Source organism: Thalassophryne amazonica, chromosome 13, assembly GCF_902500255.1.
Source record: "Thalassophryne amazonica chromosome 13, fThaAma1.1, whole genome shotgun sequence".
Taxonomy (NCBI): Eukaryota; Metazoa; Chordata; class Actinopteri; order Batrachoidiformes; family Batrachoididae; genus Thalassophryne; species Thalassophryne amazonica.
The window spans coordinates 63,573,133-63,593,234 of record NC_047115.1 but is presented as its reverse complement, the minus strand read 5'-3'; the positions used below and the strand labels follow the sequence as shown (position 1 = coordinate 63,593,234).

Below are 20,102 nucleotides of genomic sequence, written 5' to 3'. Positions count from 1 at the left end.
TGGACTGCATTTTCCTGAACCTTTATCACTGACATTTGACCAAACTACTGCCAAATTTAATGATCCATATAGGCTTTGTGGTTGTTGAGATGTACAATAACAGATTTACCTTAATCTTTGACCCAAGTATTCCAAAATCTGTCACCTCTAGACATTTATCCAGGTAATTTTTCACCATCTTGGCTTCTTGGTTGTTTGAAAGGGGGGGGGGGGGGGGTTATAGTGTTTTCAGACCAGGTTTTCTTTGACCTTTTACCAGCTCACCGTCAGTTCACTTGAACAGCTGCTCAGAAACTGAAGTTTGAAATTCTATTTTACAGATATGACACGTCAGCCTGATGAGGATTACATGAGGCTGCCAGTAACACTGACATTATTTTCAAAGAAAATTGAATCAACCACAGGCATGTATCAACCGGCTTGCTTGAATTGTTGTTCCACCCAAATTGTACAGGGCGGCCATAACAACCTTGCGAGTGTCATGATGTTTGTCACACATGCAGGATTGTTCCCATAACACTATGCAACAATTTCTGCTAAAAAAAAAAAAAAAAAAAAAAAAAAAAATTATAAAGCTGTTTTTATTGTATTGGCAATGTTTTATCATTTATTATTTTTTACTTTTGATACTATGTGTGCTTCTTACCCTGTGTGCTCCTCTACAATGCTGCTGCTGGAACCTCAGTTTCCCTGAGGAAGTCTTCCCAAGGGATCAATAAAGTTTAATCTAAAATATGAGTAACTTTACTCCAGAAAACAAGTATATACTTGCGTAATAATTCAAGTCAACGGAAATGAGACGTTTTTGTGTAGACATGTCAAGCATATAGGCAAAGTCATGCTGTATAAAATAATCCATGGGCCAAGCAGGCAGCCTACATGCACCATGGCAGACACAAAAATGTATGATGACCATCCTAGGGTGGCAGCTTTAGCCAGGTAGGGGTCAATGAAGAATTACACAGGGGTCAAAAATTAAAAATGCTCCAGTCATATTAAAAAAATATACCACACTATTTGTCTGAACACAAATATTCCAAAAAGGTATAGGTTGGAGTATCTATGACTGAATTTTATGGAGTTGTGGGGTACAAACAACAAAGCTGCGGACAAAAGTTAAAGTTGCTCCAATTTTGTTAAAATGTGATGCAGATGATTGCTTAAGCTAATAGGATTAATAAATGGAATAGTTCTGACCATATTGAATGTTTGGTGTTCAAAGTAAAAGTCAAACATGGTCAAAGTCCATTGGATTCTATGACACATATGTTCTGCTGTAACTTGAAAGCTAAGCATGGTTTTAAAACCATATTGGATGAGTATTATGTTGAAGAATCTTCAAGGACAAACCCATTTCAAGCGTGCACGCAGGTTTTGCAAAATGTCCACATATCAGTTAGAGGTGACAGTGTTGCCATGTTCCAAAAATTCTGAGAGGACATTGCCAGTGCTGTCCTTTCAGCATTAAGTCTTCATGATCATATTTTGTGACAACTTTGAATTTTCTTGCTCCAAATTTTTTCCCAGCTCCCGACTATTGTCATCCACATAGGCGTGGCCACAGACAACACCCATTCATCTGTGAATGTCCTCAACCCTTCACCCAGTTGGATTTCAGTAATAGTGTGTTTCAAACATGCCCATGCACATCACTTTTTTTTACAGACATGTCTCACATTGAAGGCAATTCTGTGTATGCCTTTAATTTCATGAAAATAGTGTTTGGTGTAGTGACAGTCAATAAGTAATGGATGATTCTATTACACCAATCTAACTTTGATATCTTGCTTGTTATTAAAATAATTGTATTAGGGTGATTCTTTAACTACGGGCACTATTGGCCTTGTAAATGTAATTTCCGCCACACCATTGCCTTACAATATAAAGCGCCTTAGGGCAACTGTTTGTTGTGATTTGGCGCTATATACATGTGCTCTGATGTCACTGTTTATCTCCTTAGAAACTACCCAAACAATCTTTCATACAAACTGTTTAGGGACATTACAGTGTTGTGGTGGAAATTACGGCAATAGTGTGGGACAACTACATTTTGTTTAAAAAAATCACAACAGTTGTATGACATTGAATACCCCAATTATGTTTTGATTATTTTACTGATATTTTATTCAGAGATATTTTAAAACATTAGAAAAAACGTTTCTTTACCATCCATTTTTTATCATTGAAGATCAAAAGTCTGGGTGTGGGACAAGCACAAAACAGCAATATTTGCATATAATGATGCTGAAAAAAGGTGAAAAAGTCATCATAGACTACTACAACAAATTTCTTAATACACTTTCATTGTAAAGATAACTATAAAAGTGTGAAATTTCCCCTTTTTTCTGTTTTTCATACAATATGATCAAAGGACATAATAAGTGCCCGTAGTCTAAGAATCACCCAGGTGCATTTTATTGATGGTATGTTGAATGCACAGAGATACCGTGACGAGATCCTTAGGCCCACTGTTGTGCCATACATCCAAGAACATAACCTCATGTTGCAGCAGGATAATGCACGGCCCCATGTTGCAAGGATCCCGGTTCACACTGTCCAGGGCAGATGGCAGACAGCGTGTGTGGCGTCGTGCGGGTGAGCAGTTTTCTGATGTCAATGTTGTGGATCGGGTGGCCCATGGTGGCGGTGGGGTTATGGTATGGGCAGGCGCCTGTTATGGACGAAGAACACAGGTGCATTTTATTGATGGCATTTTGAATGCACAGAGATACCGTGATGAGATCCTGAGGCCCATTGTTGTGCCAACATCCAAGAACATCACCTCATGTTGCAGCAGGATAATGCACGGCCCCATGTTGCAAGGATCTGTACACAATTCTTGGAAGCTGAAAATGTCTCAGTTCTTGCATGTCCGGCATACTCACCGGACATGTCACCCATTGAGCATGTTTGGGATGCTCTGGACCGGCGTATACGACAGCGTGTACCAGTTCCTGCCAATATCCAGCAACTTCGCACAGCCATTGAAGAGGAGTGGACCAACATTCCACAGGCCACAATTGACAACCTGAACAACTCTATGCGAAGGAGATGTGTTGCACTGCATGAAGCAAATGGTGGTCACACCAGATACTGACTGGTATCCCCCCCAATAAAACAAAACTGCACCTTTCAGAGTGGCCTTTTATTGTGGACAGTCTAAGGCACACCTGTGCACTAATCATGGTGTCTAATCAGCATCTTGATATGGCACACCTGTGAGGTGGGATGGATTATCTCAGCAAAGGAGAAGTGCTCACTATCACAGATTTAGACTGGTTTGTGAACAATATTTGAGGGGAAATGGTGATATTGTGTCTCTGGAAAAAGTTTTAGATCTTTGAGTTCATCTCATACAAAATGGGAGCAAAACCAAAAGTGTTGCGTTTATATTTTTGTTGAGTGTATTTTGCAGCAGTTTTTTCCCCACCACATTAAATAACTCTACAATTTCTACACAGCATGAGGGCAGTGCGTATCATACTGAGACAGTTTGTAGTTGCACACGTAGAGACAACGTAACCCTCTGAAAGGAAGATTCCCCCCCCCCCCCCTCCACGACACTTGAATCGTTTCGCAAGAGTTGTATTTTATTTTGAAAAACCAAATAGTCCTAACACGAGTTTCCGGAAAATGTGTTCGTGCTTGTGAACTTCCTACTTTTCCGAGAAAGAAAAAAATTAAACTAGAGTAGACATTCACTCATCCACTGAAGCAGCCAGGAGGGAGTCCATCTTGTCAGAGAAATAAAGTTCCAATAAACCGACGTTACTTACGCTACAAAATCAGCAGAAATGTTTGGGGAGGGGGATCCTGTCTACACACTGTTGCTGTTTAATACGTGGATCTTTAATGTGATAACAGAATAGAATTTATGCAAAAAATGCGTTTTTATTAAAGAACAGCAGCCAGTTCTGTCATTCAGTGACACTGGAAAGAATTCTATTATAAATGAGGCTGAATGCTGTTACTGGGAGACAGAGGTTGTCAAAAAATATCACTCAATCTTTTATCCTTGCTACAACAAAAATGGAACTAATAATAATACAATATCTGACAATTTCCAATCATCTATAAAGTGTGTGTGTGTGTGTGTGTGTGTGTGTGTGTGTGTGTGTGTGTGTGTGTGTGTGTGTAAAATCACACTTCATTCATAAATGCGTTATATTTTTGAAAATTTGATTACTACTTTGGAAATAAGTGCTTATGCTTTTTTATGTTTTATTTTTGTACTTGCATTTTATACTGGTACAAAATATGTACCAAAAAAACATAATTTAATTCCAACCTTTATGATAAATTACTCGTCTTGTTTGAAAATACAAATCCATGTAATGTTTTTGTTAGAGAATGAGGTTGAGCACGCTTTATAAAATTCTGTTATTGTTCCTTGAATGAACTGCAGCCCAAAGTTTTACCGTCTTTCTGCACTTAAATACAATCTCAGTTGTGGAAATTAATCACTGAAAAAAAAAAAAAAAAAAAAAAAAAAAAATATATATATATATATATATATATATATATATATATATATATATATATATATATATATATATATATATATATATATATATATAAACCACCAGAAGGCAGATATTTGCAATGAATTCGTTTGACAAGCGTTAGCGTTGCTGTTCGTACAACGGGTTTCCTATACCAATATGGACGTCTAAAATTTCGCGCAAAGGAGCCTGATGGGCTCTCTAGTGTGTCTTTATCTCTATAGGTTTGTCTGCGTGATTTGTGACTGACGGAAATGTTGGTCTTGTCTTTGGATTCGTCGGTGGATTTTCGCCTTAACCGCTTTATTTCGACACAGACAGTTCAGGTAGATTATGAACATTTCTTCAAACCGGCAATAACTGTGGTGTTAAGGTGTAAGTGAGGCTATTTATTTATTTTAATCCTGAATACAAATTTTACTGAAATTTAAATAAGCACAGCCAGCCTGGTAAATCTTAATTTTTTACTGATAAAACCGTGTATTTACTGGCTTTGTTTAATTTTTATTTCTATCAATTTTTGCAGCAGACCACTTGAACTAACCATTATTTATTTAAATTGTTTTAAAATTGAGTAATCATTTGAGGCTGTGACACATTGGCTGAAAACTAACTGGTTCTATGTAGTTTTGCCAAAAGTACATAAATGTGTATATTAGTAAATGTGGAATCATTACAGAATCAGTTGATCTATATGTTTGCTATCCCTAATGTAAATGTAAAATCATTATAGAATCATGTAGATTTATGTTGCCAGACATAACGTAAATACAGAGAACTTTCTCAAATTCAATATGGCAACATCTCTTGACTACAGCACATTGACTTGTGGGATTGTTTTGGGGTACGCTTGTGTTAACAGCCTCACAGGTGCTGTTCTTTTTTTTTTTTTTCTTTTTTTTCCTTTTGGTCATGTTTGGAAGTTGAAGAACAAATAGAAAAATGTGTGTATACTGGATGCATACACTGTCGCACACATATACATGTAGATTTGTATATACATCAAATATCATTTTTCTGATGCCTCAACACAGTATTTATTTATTTATTATTATGGTTGTATAACGATGCATCAGAAGAAAACATGATTGTAACATTTTCATTATTTTTTTCCTCTCTCATGTCACTTATCTGTTGAGTTTTAAAATTTCTTTCTAACTTTTCAGGACTAAAACCTTTTATAGAGTCACAGTTGTATTGATGCTTGATTTCAAAGTACACCTTGAGTCGACATTCCTGAGGAAACATTAGTCACCAAGTTATCAGTGAAATTGCAACATGCTTCATCCACATTTGATTGGAATTGCCTGAATCAGCATTGTAATGGACTGCGGGAGGGAAGTGGAATGAACTCAGGCAGAAAGGTCACAGATGTGTCTTCTTAACTTACACAGGTTTATACCGGGAAATAGGGATGTCACACCCCTTGCTGAAATGCAGATTTTTATTTTGAAGCGTTATTCCTAGCACACAACCTTTCCCCTTGCTGATTGTTTCTTCCATAAATACGTAACACTCATGCCAGGAAATAGCAAGCCCATTTGTAATAAACAGCATATATTTTTCCTAAATACTAAAAATGTGGCTAAATGACAGTAACCACCTTCTTGATTGCGAAAGACGTAGTCTCACATGCTACAGAGTTCTGTAGTAAATGGTAAAATGGACTGCATTTATATAGCGCTTTTCCGTCTGCATCAGACGCTCTAAGCGCTTTACAGTAAAGCCTCACATTCGCCCTGATGTCAGGGTGCTGCCATACAAGGCACTCACTACACACTGGGAGCAATAGGGGATTAAAGACCTTACCCAAGGGCCCTTTGTGATTTTCCTGTCAGGCTGGGATTTGAACCGAGGATCTTCTGGTCTCAAGCCTAAGGCCTTAACCACTAGACCATCACCTCCCCAAGTGGAGGTGATGGTCTAGTGGTTTTTGTCCTTTGGTTGAAATAAAAGGATCAATAAATGGAATAGTTTTGACTGTACTGAATGCTTTGTCTCCAAAGTAAAGGTCAAACAAGGTCAACATCCATTGAATTCTGACATGTGACATGTTACCCTGTAACATAACTAAGCATGACAGATGGTGCAAACTATTCATTTTTAGAACCCTATTAACCCAAACAATGATTTGCATATTTGGTTTTGTTTTTTTTACTGAAATTGGAGCAACTTTAACTTTTGACCCCTGTACAAACTGAAACTGACCTTTGTCACCATTTTTGCTGTTTTTACCTCATAACTCCAGAACATTCCATCATAGATGGTCCAAACTATACCTTTTTGGAATTGTTATGATCAGACAAATAATGTGGTAGTTTTCAACATGATTGGAGCATTTTTAAAGTTTGACCTCTGTGTAATTCTTCATTGACCACTATCTGGCTACAGCCACCACCTTGGGATGGCTATGGCAGTATGAATTTGTGCTGCCGTGATGAAAATGAGGCACTTCTCGTCACAATATCATGAACCAATAGATTAATGTATATTTCGTGCTACTGAATCGTGACTTGCTGTGAGACCAGGTTGGTACAGCTCCTGGTGGTCTCGCCGCCAAGGACTAATCAGGACCTATTCCCTTTTGAGCCCTGTTGTAGTACTTGAGATAGTCTCATCTATATTTTTATATGGTCATGTCTCCATCTCGGACATTGAGGACTCTGGATTCCAAACATTTTACATATATGGCAATTACTATTTATTACTTCAGTCATTATTTAGTATTTGCTAAAAGAGTCCGTATGCTTGAATATATCTTTGGAAATTTATAACTTGTTCTGTTTTCTAGGGTTAGCAATGTACTTGCTTGTCGATTCTAAACAAACTAGAATTATGCTATATTTAAAAACTAGAAGCACTCAGAGTGCAAACCTCCGCCAAGGTCATGGGGTCACTGACGCCATAACATCTACACGCTGTGGAATCATTGAACCTAAAAAAGTCTAACAATGATGTTTGCTCAGTAGTAAAAAAAAGTTTCATCTGCTGTGACTGGATAGCATGTATCCTTAGCGCTTGGCATCAGTTTATTGCAACTTGCACCTTTCCCAGAAGCTACTGTCATCTGAGCACTGATATTGATATTGTATGTGCTTATAGACAAAAACAAATTCAATTTATTATTCAACTAAACTGCAAATATATTAATTTAACATTTATGAAACACTTCTCTAAATAAATAACAGTAAATTTTTAAATAGAACTATTTTTTAAGTGTTGCATATGCTACATAATGAAGTGCACCTTCTATATATTCAGTGAAGTGCACCGAAGCAGAATATATGCGACAGTAAGGTGCTGATTTCAGCCTCTGGGTTTTCTGGATCCTAGGCGTGATTCATCCACACCTGGGAGTGGGTTTTGCACCTTGTGTACTTTGTTCAGTGATGTGCACTGAACCAGAACTTAACCACTGCTGAGTATACTACTGACTCATCACTTTGCTTTTGCTAAGTGAAGTAATCTGGATAGTGATATTCATTGCCACTAAAATATAATAATGCCAAATGATAGTCCTTCATCTAATAAATTCATTGTGTTCCCCAGCCCTGTATAGTTTGTCATGAGGGATTTCCTCTTTGCAGTGTGTTGTATTTGACATCGTTTACTAACAAGGCCATAGGGTCACTGACCCTAAAGGGATTCCCTCCTTGGCACAGTGATCTATTCAACAATTCAGTGTTACAACCAAAACTATGATACATACACTTTTCTTTCCTTTATATTTGACATCCTTGACCATGAAAACATACCACTAGAACTTAGAATCACTTTTATGTCTTTATTAGTTCAAAAGTTATTGTATAAAAACAATTTTTCGGTAATGGCGGTTTTCTTCTGGATCTAGCTCCATAACATTTGAAGCAAATCTGATGACACCTTACTGAATCAGTACAGATTCAGCTACAATTTGGTGTTAGTTGTGCATCTCTAGCTTCATTTGTCACCTCACACTGACACATTTTCTATTTTCCCTATATTTTTGCATATTCTGGATCACCAGATCCAGAATCCGGATTCGATCACCAAACTTTGTTGTTTGATAGAACATTTGACTATGTTACACCCTAATTTTTTTCAAGCCTTTCTGCCTTGTTTTTGTGGTGTTAGAAACTAGAATGTCAAATTTCCCCTATCCCGCAATGGCAAAGAATCATTTAAAAAATTCCTGGATCCAGATCATGATCCAGATCACCACTAAAATTTAATCACTTGTTCCTCTTGTCATTTTCAACCACTCCACAAAATTTCATCAAACTCCGTTCAAAACGTTTTGAGTTATCCTGCTGACAAACAGACAAACAAACTCAACTGAAAACATAACCTCCTTGGCGGAGGTAAAAAGAAAAAAGTAATGTAGTTTAGTAATGAATAATTGTACTTGTGGATTATATATTCTACATTTTAAATATGTCATGCAGGTCCATTCCAGCTCTTGAGTTGGTTTTATTCTGCATTTGTCATGGTGTTGTCTCGGTCTGGATTCACCCTGGTCTCAGTGACCACTTGGTCTCAGTTTGGGTGGTCTTGATTACAACGCTGCTCCTCAGATCTGACGGGATTATGCGCTCAGTGCAGCATGGCTGCACAAATCAACGCTTTACTTATACTGACAATAACTAGCACGCAAAAAAGAGGTATGATGTGCACTTGTGTAGTTTGGTCTACTGTTTTTTGTTTGTCGTATTTCTAGCTGCATTCTTCTGCATGTAAACGGACACTTGTGTAGTCTGATCCCAGGACACTTCCACAGTTGTACTTGGTTGCAGTATAACTTCTGTTACTGTGCACACTGCTCCTGCTCCAAATTAGCTCAGCACCAGTGTTACTGTGTTCAAAGATCATTTAATTTTCTTTGAGAAGTAACTGCTGGCTTGGTGGTTTGCATTGTTGCCTCACAGCTAGACGGTCCCAGGTTCATTTCAGACATGGTGCTTTCATTGTGGCGTTGGCATGGGTTCCCTTTGGGTGCTCTGGCTTCTTTCCAAAGGCATGCAGGTTAGGTGAATTAGACACATAAAAAATTGACCACGAATGATTTTATTTGTCTATATGTGGCCACGCAATTTGACTGGCAGACTGTCCAGAGTGTACCCTGCCTTTCACTCAGTGACCGCTGGGATAGGCTCTAGCCCCCCAACGCATGACTCCTAATTGGAATAGTATACATTGAACAAAAATATAACATGAAGTTGGGCGAAAGAAGCACAAACAGGCAAAGAAACTCGTCTGCTTCACACTAAGGTACCTGGGAATAAGCACCAAGGGCACTGGTCTCTGTACCCTGTGGTGTTGCTGTTGCTCTGGGCTGCCCTGCAAACCTGGGGGGTCTAGCAGCTGCAGTTTTCAGGCTACGTGCCACAGAAGCAACTCCTCAGTCATTCAGAAGTCACAATATCGCACAACTCATTGCATCTGCTACACTGTTGCTGCTGTCATCATGAACACATCCCCAACCAAGTATGTCCATCTTCGTTTTGTTTTTTTGATAATAATTTTGTTGTCCTTGCTGTTGGTTCAGACATGGATTTTGTCATTTGTTGCTGTTAATGTCATTGTTTGTCTAGTGGTTCTTCATGTATTTCCCGCTTAATTTATGGAGTAAAATGGGAGCAGCAAATTGATGCTGCAACATTTGAAACTGAATATATTCCTGATGGTATGAGCCAACTGTGACCCAGAATATAGACTGAAATCTGCAGACAAGGAAGTGAATTGATTTCTGCCGAATCTAAACTAACCTGTTCTTTGATTACTTTCTGTCTACCCCACCACCCCAGCTAACAAACAGGTGATTACCATGCTGCCTGTATTGGTGGTCCATGGAGGGGCTGGAGATATTCCGAAGGAGCGGGTTGAGATGGCAACTTTAGGTGTTTGTTCAGCAGTCCGGAGGGGTTACATGATTCTCCAAGCGGGGGGTAGTGCCATGGATGCAGTGGTGGAGGCTGTGACGACCATGGAGAACAACCCCTCCTTCAATGCAGGTACTACAGTAATACATGGAATTAATCATCATACAGCATTTGTCACACTCGCTTTCTTTGTCTGTAGTTTTGAACAAGATCAATACAACTATTACAAAAGATCAGTTTTTAGTCTATTATGTGCAATTTTAATAAGTCCATTTTATACTGAGAGTATAATGTTAATATGATGCTGAATTTCCCACCATCTTAGGAATCTACATGGATGAGTGTGCTTTTTCATTCATGATTTGCATTTTGGAAATGCTCAGTTGCCAATTAGTACACTGCAGTTACCTTCAGAATGGCGTTAACATCATTATAATGTTAATGCCATTCTTAGAGAGAGAGAGTGTGTGTGTGTGTGTGGCACAGATGTCAGACCGAATCATAAAGCCATAAATAATGAGCCACGTATGGAAGTGTGAAGGGTCCCTAAGAGATGTAAGACATGAAAGAGGCCGAATCAGGGCAAATAAGGAAAAATGGCAAAGTTTGAGACTTATTTGGGAGGGACAGACATTTGGACAGCCGTGTACAAATGCTTGTGACCACCTAGAATGTGGGCGGATCCCGTGTCGACTTAGGTGTGCAGAATCGTGTGTACGTGTGCAGGTTGAACATTGGTGGAACACAGTATGACCATGTAGGATGCTGTTAGACTGCACTGAGGTCCAATTGCTGCCCGCTGTTAAAGTCTGGGAGGCAAGCATGGAGAGCGTGTGGACCAGCACTGTCTGCCCTCTTCACATGACCTGCCGAAACCTGATGTAAAAATACATCTAACGTATGAACTGGAAACGTCATGTGTTAAAGATGTTGATCACAGCCTCCCCCGTCCCTCGCGCATACACTGAACGGTCAGTGCGCGCACAGTTCACGGCTACAGCAGGGCAAGCTGATGGAGGAGCTGGCAGGTGCATGAAGGGGCTGTTGTCCAGGGACACAGAGGGGCTGCGCGTCCTAAAGTGTGGCAGGATAGCTCGCACCGCAGGGCACCACATCACTCAACAAAAATATAAACGCAACACTTTTGGTTTTGCTCCCATTTTGTATGAGATGAACTCAAAGATCGAAAACTTTTTCCACATACACAGTATCACCATTTCCCTCAAATATTGTTCACAAACCAGTCTAAATCTGTGATAGTGAGCACTTCTCCTTTGCTGAGATAATCCATCCCACCTCACAGGTGTGCCATATCAAGATGCTGATTAGACACCATGATTAGTGCACAGGCGTGCCTTAGACTGCCCACAATAAAAGGCCACTCTGAAAGGTGCAGTTTTATCACACAGCACAATGCCACAGATGTCGCAAGATTTGAGGGAGCGTGCAATTGGCATGCTGACAGCAGGAATGTCAACCAGAGCTGTTGCTCATGTATTGAATGTTCATTTCTCTACCATAAGCCGTCTCCAAAGGCGTTTCAGAGAATTTGGCAGTACATCCAACCAGCCTCACAACCGCAGACCACGTGTAACCACACCAGCCCAGGACCTCCACATCCAGCATGTTCACCTTCAAGATCGTCTGAGACCAGCCACTCGGACAGCTGCTGAAACAATCGGTTTGCATAATCAAAGAATTTCTGTACAAACTGTCAGAAACCGTCTCAGGGAAGCTCATCTGCATGCTCGTCGTCCTCATCGGGGTCTTGACCTGACTCTAGTTCGTCGTCGTAACCGACTTGAGTGGGCAAATGCTCACATTCGCTGGTGTTTGGCACGTTGGAGAGGTGTTCTCTTCATGGATGAATCCCGGTTCACACTATCCAGGGCAGATGGCAGACAGTGTGTGTGGCGTCGTGCGGGTGAGCGGTTTTCTGATGTCAATGTTGTGGATCGAGTGGCCCATGGTGGCGGTGGGGTTATGGTATGGGCAGGCGCCTGTTATGGACGAAGAACACAGGTGCATTTTATTGATGGCATTTTGAATGCACAGAGATACCGTGACGAGATCCTGAGGCCCATTGTTGTGCCATACATCCAAGAACATCACCTCATGTTGCAGCAGGATAATGCACGGCCCCATGTTGCAAGGATCTGTACACAATTCTTGGAAGCTGAAAATGTCCCAGTTCTTGCATGGCCGGCATACTCACCGGACATGTCACCCATGGAGCATGTTTGGGATGCTCTGGACCGGCGTATACGACAGCATGTACCAGGAACTTTGCACTTCCAGCAACTTCGCACAGCCATTGAAGAGGAGTGGACCAACATTCCACAGGCCACAATTGACAACCTGATCAACTCTATGCGAAGGAGATGTGTTGCACTGCATGAGGCAAATGGTGGTCACACCAGATACTGACTGGTATCCCCCCCCCAGTAAAACAAACTGCACCTTTCAGAGTGGCCTTTTATTGTGGGCAGTCTAAGGCACACCTGTGCACTAATCATGGTGTCTAATCAGCATCTTGATATGGCACACCTGTGGGGTGGGATGGATTATCTCAGCAAAGGAGAAGTGCTCACTATCACAGATTTAGACTGGTTTGTGAACAATATTTGAGGGAAATGGTGATATTGTGTATGTGGAAAAAGTTTTAGATCTTTGAGTTCATCTCATACAAAATGGGAGCAAAACCAAAAGTGTTGCGTTTATGTTTTTGTTGAGTGTATATCTGGTGGTGGACATGACATTTTCCTTCGCTAGCTGGCTGGTCACAGGATGATATGGATATTTTCACATGGCGCAGCCTGGCTGGTTTTCATCATGCGCGCTAAGGCGCAGCTGAAGGCGTTCCGAAGGGGATTTGATTTTTCTCTGTCTTGATCGCTTGCCAACACAGGTGCATCATCGTGGATGGTGCACATGTGACAAAATGCTTGAGTTGTGACTTGCGCTGTCACTGTGGTCAGATGTGTTGTGTTGCACTGCACAGAGCCGGTGGAACGCAGTGACTGGCCGTGGGGCCAGCAGCGCTGCACCGCGCAACTCCACGTGGTGTTCCAGCTAAGTTTATCTTAATATTCCACAATCATCATCCAACCCATGAGAGGGCATGACTGTATTTGTTCTGAGGTTTATTATGGATATAACACCCAGTTCAGATGTGCACTGTGGGACGCATTGGCCCGCAGGGACACACCGTGCCTTCGGTTTGATTGCGCAATGTCCATGTGTAGTTCACAAGATGAATGTGTGCCATAGACATTGCACATACAAATGTCTCCTTTGCAAACCTCAAATGGGATCCAGTGGGGGTGCACGTATGGCACAATCTGGACATGCCGGCAAGATTTGACGTGTCTGACCATGGCAAATATCCCTCGAATGCAGTCTGGACTGTGATCACACTGCACTTTGTCCGCTGTACGAGCTTTCAGCACTTCGACCACACCTCGACAGTAGTGAGCACGTGCTCTGCATTCGGGCTGGGCGCACAATTGTGCCCGACTGTTGGGGATGCACTCGGAGGACTGCTGTCAGTGGACTTTCGGGTGTGCCTCGACCTTGGCTGAGTGTAGGTTGACGCGGCATTCAGCCTCTAGGGATTGGATTCCCATTCAGCCTAGTGTGAAGGCCCCTTTAGATTCAATAAGCTTTCTTCACATTTTGGTCCATACTGATTGAATAGCATCATGCATTTGCCTTATCAATAAGCCACAACCAGCCTGAATTGTTGATACAAGGCAGAATGATTCATGTCCTTTATACAAAACTATGACCCTACCATCTGCATCAAGACTCTCCACATGAGGCAATGTCTTTCCAGTCTTCCATTGTCCAATTATTATGGTGACCGTGTGCCCACTGTAGCCTCAGTTTTGTGTTCTTAACTGATGGGATTTGCACCCATTGTGGTCTTCTGCTGTTGTATGCCACCCGCTTTGATGTGAGATGCTCTTCTGCATATTTTGGTTGTAACAAGCAGTGACTTTGCACACAGTCCTGTTAATCATTGGCTCTTTCTGTGTCAGATCAACCCAGAGAGATTTGGCATTAGAAGCTCTGTAAGTCATGAGTTCAAGAAATACTCCAACCAGTCTGTGTTGCATCAACAATGTAATGCTCAAAACTCCATTAAATCACTTTCTGTCCCCATTCCGGTGCTTGGCTTGAACTTAAGCAAATTCTTTTGACCAAGTCGACATGGTAAAATGCATAGATTTCCACCGTGTGATTGGCTAAGTAGATATTTGATTTTCAAATTTGGTCTCATTGATCAACTGTCTACATTACATACAGCAAGTGCCGAAATTTGATCTATGTCCTGTCGCGCAAGCTCAGATCCACATCGGTTACTGTGGTAAAGATACAGCAGCCAGCAGGACATGTGGGAAGAGTGTGGGAATGGCATGCTTGGGTCAGGGGAGCCTTCAGCTGCCACCTGGATCTTTTGCTCCACTTTCTGATACTACAACAGAACCACATCACACCATGCATCTGAAGCATGACTGAACCTGTGTGTGTGTGTGCGTGCATATTTTCTCCTCTTCCCCTGTTCCTCCTTCCTCTATTCCCCTCTCCATCTGTCTCTTTCAGCTATACAATGGTTACGGCTGTCACTCAACAGCACGTCCATGAAAATACATACCATGTTGAAAGTTTTTACCTTTTTTTTTTTTTTTTTTTGACTGCGTTTATTGGTTCTGTGTGAAAACTCAGAGAAGAGCAGTGGAAGTGTACATTTCTCTGTACAGCACCTCTCACAGTTCCCCCTACAACCACACGCCGTAGCATGAAAAGTCACAAAGCACACCTGGAATCCGATCCGAGTCTTCAGACAGAAATAGTTTTGCAAAAATGCAATTTGATTCACATTTCAAACTACTGACAAATGAGGGTCAAAACGGATTAATAAAAACGCGGCTTTTGGTTGACCAGACTTGCACCATAGACTCATTCAAATCAAATATGCACGTAAATCGAATATTTTCAGGCAGTCTGAACATGGCCTCAGTGTATTCTCCAAGTAAGTCAATGCCCTTTCACTTTAGATCCTTAAGGGGTTGAGGCACCAAACACCATCTGACTCCGGCTCTGAGGTAGTGATAGTCCCACATCTTCTTGGAGATAATGGTGATGACGACAGTCGAACTCTGATTATCCTGTTCCTGAGGAAGTTGAAGCTCACTGCATCTCTCCTGATTCCCAGGCAGTGATATAGCTGAGCACATCTCGTGATCTTGAGTCTGGGTTCGAGGCAGCAGTGGAACTGCACACGTCTGCAGTACCTGAGTCGAGCAACAGTAGAGCCACATCTTTCGTGTTACTGAGTGCAAGGTGGCAGTGGTGTTATTTGCCCCTTCAGGTCCTGCCTTGAAGGTGTTGCTGTGTCGTCTCTTCCTCCTCAGAGACTATCCCATGTGTCTGCGGTGGTGATCTGAAAAGTTTGTCCCCGAGTCAAAGGGTGGAGAAGTGGGGGTGACCCACCTACCTTCCCTGACTCTTCCCCGAACAGTGTGTGTGGCAGAGATGTCAGACCGAATAATGAGCCACGTATGGATTTGTCAGAAATTTCATTGATTATTCAAATAATGAGCCATGTATATGATGTTGTTCTGAAGGAATTGCAGGAAACAGATGTTTAAAAAAGGCTACAAGGGCTTTCTCAGAGGGGAACCTGCTTTGTTGCAGGTAGCCTGTTCTCGTAGCCGCCAGCTATTCGAGTAATGGGTTCTAACAGCTTTGTACTCGCCACTAACATGCCTCTAACATCTTTTTGTCCTCGTACACAAATCACCCCACACTATTTTTTGTTAAATTTTGAACTTCACAAAATTAGTGCCACGTTCAGAGGTCACCCTCGTTAGCCGAATAATCGGCCTCTAAGAGCCCACATTTATTGAATAACTCGACTCGCACAATTATTCATTATTCGGTCCGACTAGGGCTTAAGCCTGTTTCCCTTCCTGATATTAAATGGTAAATGAACTGCACTTACATAGCGTTTTTCCATCTGAATCAGAAGTTCAAAGTGCTTTACAGTTATGCCTCACATTCACCCATTCACACACCGATGTCAGGGTGCTGCCTTGCAACATGCTCACTACACACTGGCAGCAACTTGGGGATTGAGGACCTTGCCCAAGGGCTCTTAGTGATTACTCAGCTGGACAGGGGTTTGCACCAAGGATGTTATAGTCTTAAACCCATTGCTTAACCACTAGACCATCACCTTCTTATCGATGAAGGCAGCAGTGATGCTGTGTACCTCCCTTGATCACGATCCTGAGGTGATTAACAGTCCAGCACGCATCTTGTCTGTCAACCACCCTGAGATACCTGAGGTGTCTATTGTGGGACTAATAAAGGATTATCTTATATTATTGCCCCTGCCATCAAACTGATGGGCGCACATCCTGTTCCTGGTTTAGTGATGGGTGTCACAACCTGCCCCTGTCCCAATGGTGCTGACCAGACAGCATCACCTGCCCATCAGCAGATGAGTTTGTCTTTTTGAGGTCTCTACACTGACCTCCTGAACTGCCAGCCTCCAAAAAGCTGTCCTATTTTGACCACTGAGCAACCTACAAACAGACAGCCCTCAACATGGCAGAAACCCCTTCTGCATGTCTCCACTATGTTGTATCCTCTTTTCTGTCCACTAGACCTCTGCTCCAGTCAATGGCATCTTTCCCAGTACTGGCCGACCTTGGTCTTGTCTCCTTTGTCTGGCCTTGCCTATTTTTTTTTTCTTTGGAAATGTCTGGAGCTGTCCCTTGAGGAGTGTGCTTTCATAGCTCTTGTTGTTTAATGTGTGTTTCTCTGATTTTGGGTGCTGTACTTTTGGTGTTTTGGGGGGTTCTGATGACTGCTGTCTGCATGTCTGTACATCCCTGTTTGTTTTCCTCTTTGACTGTCTAAATAGCAGGTGTGTCATGTCTCCTTCTCTCCCTTTGGCTCTCTGGATCAGTACACCTGCTCTTCAGAAGGCTTATTCAGTAATCCATTTTTGTTTTCATTAGTCACTCAACAGTAAATCTAGCCTGGTTTTTCAAGATGATGGAAGATGTCAGTCCATTTAGGTTTTATGTTTAATCCTTGCCTGCATGTTATTCTGATGTTAGTTGTGCTAGTCAGCCCTGTTGGTTTGTTCCTTACCTCACCTGCTTATCTGTTTGAATGAATAGAACTTTTATTGTCATTGTACATATACATACTACATACAATGAAATTTGTCCTCTGCAATAACCCATCCTAGTTAGTTATACACAATCCAACCACTATGAGCCATGGGCAGCCACAGTCTGGTGCCTGGACTGTGACTGTGCCGTCTCTCAAGTCTGTCTGCATTGTTTGTGGTGGTTTCACAACCACGCACCTTAGAGTGATGAATGGTAGGGGAGTGCAGTACACCAGTCTGTCTGTCCAGTGCCACCAGTCCACCTCAGCTTGTTATAATCTATTTCTGCCCGTTTTCAAGCACTAGATGTGTCCATTTGTCTGTCTTCCTAGTTCCTCCACCCATCTATCTGTCTGGTCATCCCCCATTGCCCATCAGCCCACAATAACTGGCCACATCTCCAGTTGAGCAACCTCATAGCCCGTGAGAAGGAATCTCAAACACCAACTGTCCAAACATAGAGCCTGTCCTTCCACAAATTTAGAAAAGAAAACTAAAATCAAACCAGCATTTTGGCAAAATATATTGACCACTTGCATGAATCATTTTGTAGATTTCCTCAAGATCCACCATTGGGCCAGATGTCAAAATGCTAAATTTCTTATTGATGCTTCTTCATATTTATACTCCTTGAGTGCAGAATACATCAAATCATATCTCAAATCTTGTTTTAGGTTGTGGGTCAGTGCTGAATGTAAAAGGAGATGTGGAGATGGATGCCATGGTGATGGATGGAAAAACGCTAGCCAGTGGTGCCGTGTCTGCTGTACGCAACATAGAAAACCCAATCCAGCTGGCAAGACTAGTTATGGACAAGGTATGAATGACTTTGATAACACATGGTGTATATATATGGCGTGAAAAAACATAATGTACCCATAAAATTTTAATACACTGCAAGTGTAGCATATGTCTATATCAGTGGTGGGCACAGATAACCAAAAAATTAACTTCGATAACAGATAATCAGATAACTGGAAAGTTATCTTTGATAAAGATAAACCACCCAAAAATGTATCGGAAGTTACAGATAACCGATAACTTCCTGTGTTGTCTCTGGTACATTTGCAACTACTAACAAGGTGAATTTGAGTTTTAACACCACGATCGCTTTTGAAAGCGACAAAAAACTCAATGAGTTAGCATTTCTATGTTTGAACATGCTGCCCCCTGCTGGAAACTACATGGCTACAGCACTGAAACACCCTGAGAGCAGTCACAAAGCCAGCTCTCTATTAATCACAATGCTCCGGTCAGGCAGAGGTCTTGAAAAATAAAGGCATCCTGACTTATGGTTTTGTGTGAATACTGATAGAATAACTCCATTAATGTCAATTCTGTCATTTGTACAAAGTTAAAATATAACATAGAAGAAATAACTGGTGCAGCACAGAAATAAGTGCAAAAAGTCTTTAATAAGGTGCTGACTTTTTGCACTTATTTCTGTGCTGCACCAGTTATTTCTTCTTTTTTACAAATTGGTCCTGCCTGGTTGCACCAGATTTGTTTGTGCTGTGCAGAAGCGCGGTGAACTCTTTGTTTTTGCTTTAAAATATAACATATATCTTTTAATGTTGAATAATGCACTAATTCTGAGGTTTTGTAACACACACAGACAGATCGCAAAGGATTCTGGGTAAAATGTGCCTCTGCTAAACACTGATTGGTTCAATCATTCATTATGTAAACCAACACATTAATGTGACGTGTGTCGTGTGTTGGTGTTTACAGATAATTGAGATGTGATTTTGTAAAATATTCCATTTTTTATTTGTAAAAACAGGCATTTTTACGGAGCCCTGGAAGTGTCATTGCAAAATGTTTTACATGTGGGTTTACTGTATTATCGGTCTAACAGTTATCGGAGGACAATTCATCGGAAGATAATTAGTCCGATAATGGTTTTTAAAGTTATCTAAAAAGATAATCCGATAACAAAAACATCTTTGATAATTATCTGTTATCGGAAGTGTGCCCACCACTGGTCTATATATAGTATATATGCTCATGTTTTGACAGTGTACATCATCCACACCAAGGCACCTGAGTGCTGGCTTATGCCCACACCTTCCCATTATTGCCAAAATGCTGTTGCTGACATTCCATGACAATGCAAGTGGTCCTCCTCATCTACGTCCCTAAGCCTCTGAAATAACTGTTAATTTGACACAAACTCATACCAGCAGTACCCAAGAATTTTCCAAAGAGACCTCGAACCAAAAACATCAAGTTGTCACCAATTAATATCCTAGTTCCACAACCATACTCTGATAACTTGAACCTTTGTATTCCTGCAAAGGCATCTCCAAACACCTCTAGTCGGAACAACCGCAGGACTTAAGTTCTTTCCAGGGATCTTTTGATGTCAAAAGCCGAGGACCCATTGGGATGTCTTGATTCCAGACACTTTACTCCGCACTCGCCTTCTCATGTACTGCCACCCAGTCCATGTAAACATTGAACAATGCCAGAGCCACTATGCATCCTTGAACAGTCTGGCAATTATGCAAGGATGTTGTTCGTGGACTTCAGTTCTGCTTTTAACACACTTGT

The 20,102-nt window shown here is 41.3% G+C and overlaps 1 protein-coding gene across 3 annotated transcripts in view; it reads left to right on the top strand.

Moving 5' to 3' along the window:
* Window positions 1-4,732: 4,732 nt before the first annotated feature.
* Window positions 4,733-20,102, top strand: part of asrgl1 (asparaginase and isoaspartyl peptidase 1) — a 31,671-nt gene continuing 16,301 nt past the window's right edge. The window contains exons 1-3 of one of the 3 annotated variants that reach the window (XM_034185284.1): window positions 4,733-4,828; window positions 10,286-10,492; window positions 18,224-18,366. In XM_034185284.1, coding sequence (XP_034041175.1) covers window positions 10,306-10,492; window positions 18,224-18,366 — 330 coding nt within the window. In that variant the 5' untranslated portion in view covers window positions 4,733-4,828; window positions 10,286-10,305. Of the gene's footprint in view, window positions 4,829-4,905; window positions 4,952-10,285; window positions 10,493-18,223; window positions 18,367-20,102 lie in introns of those variants that run through there. The other 2 variants (XM_034185283.1, XM_034185285.1) reach the window with 2 other exon arrangements.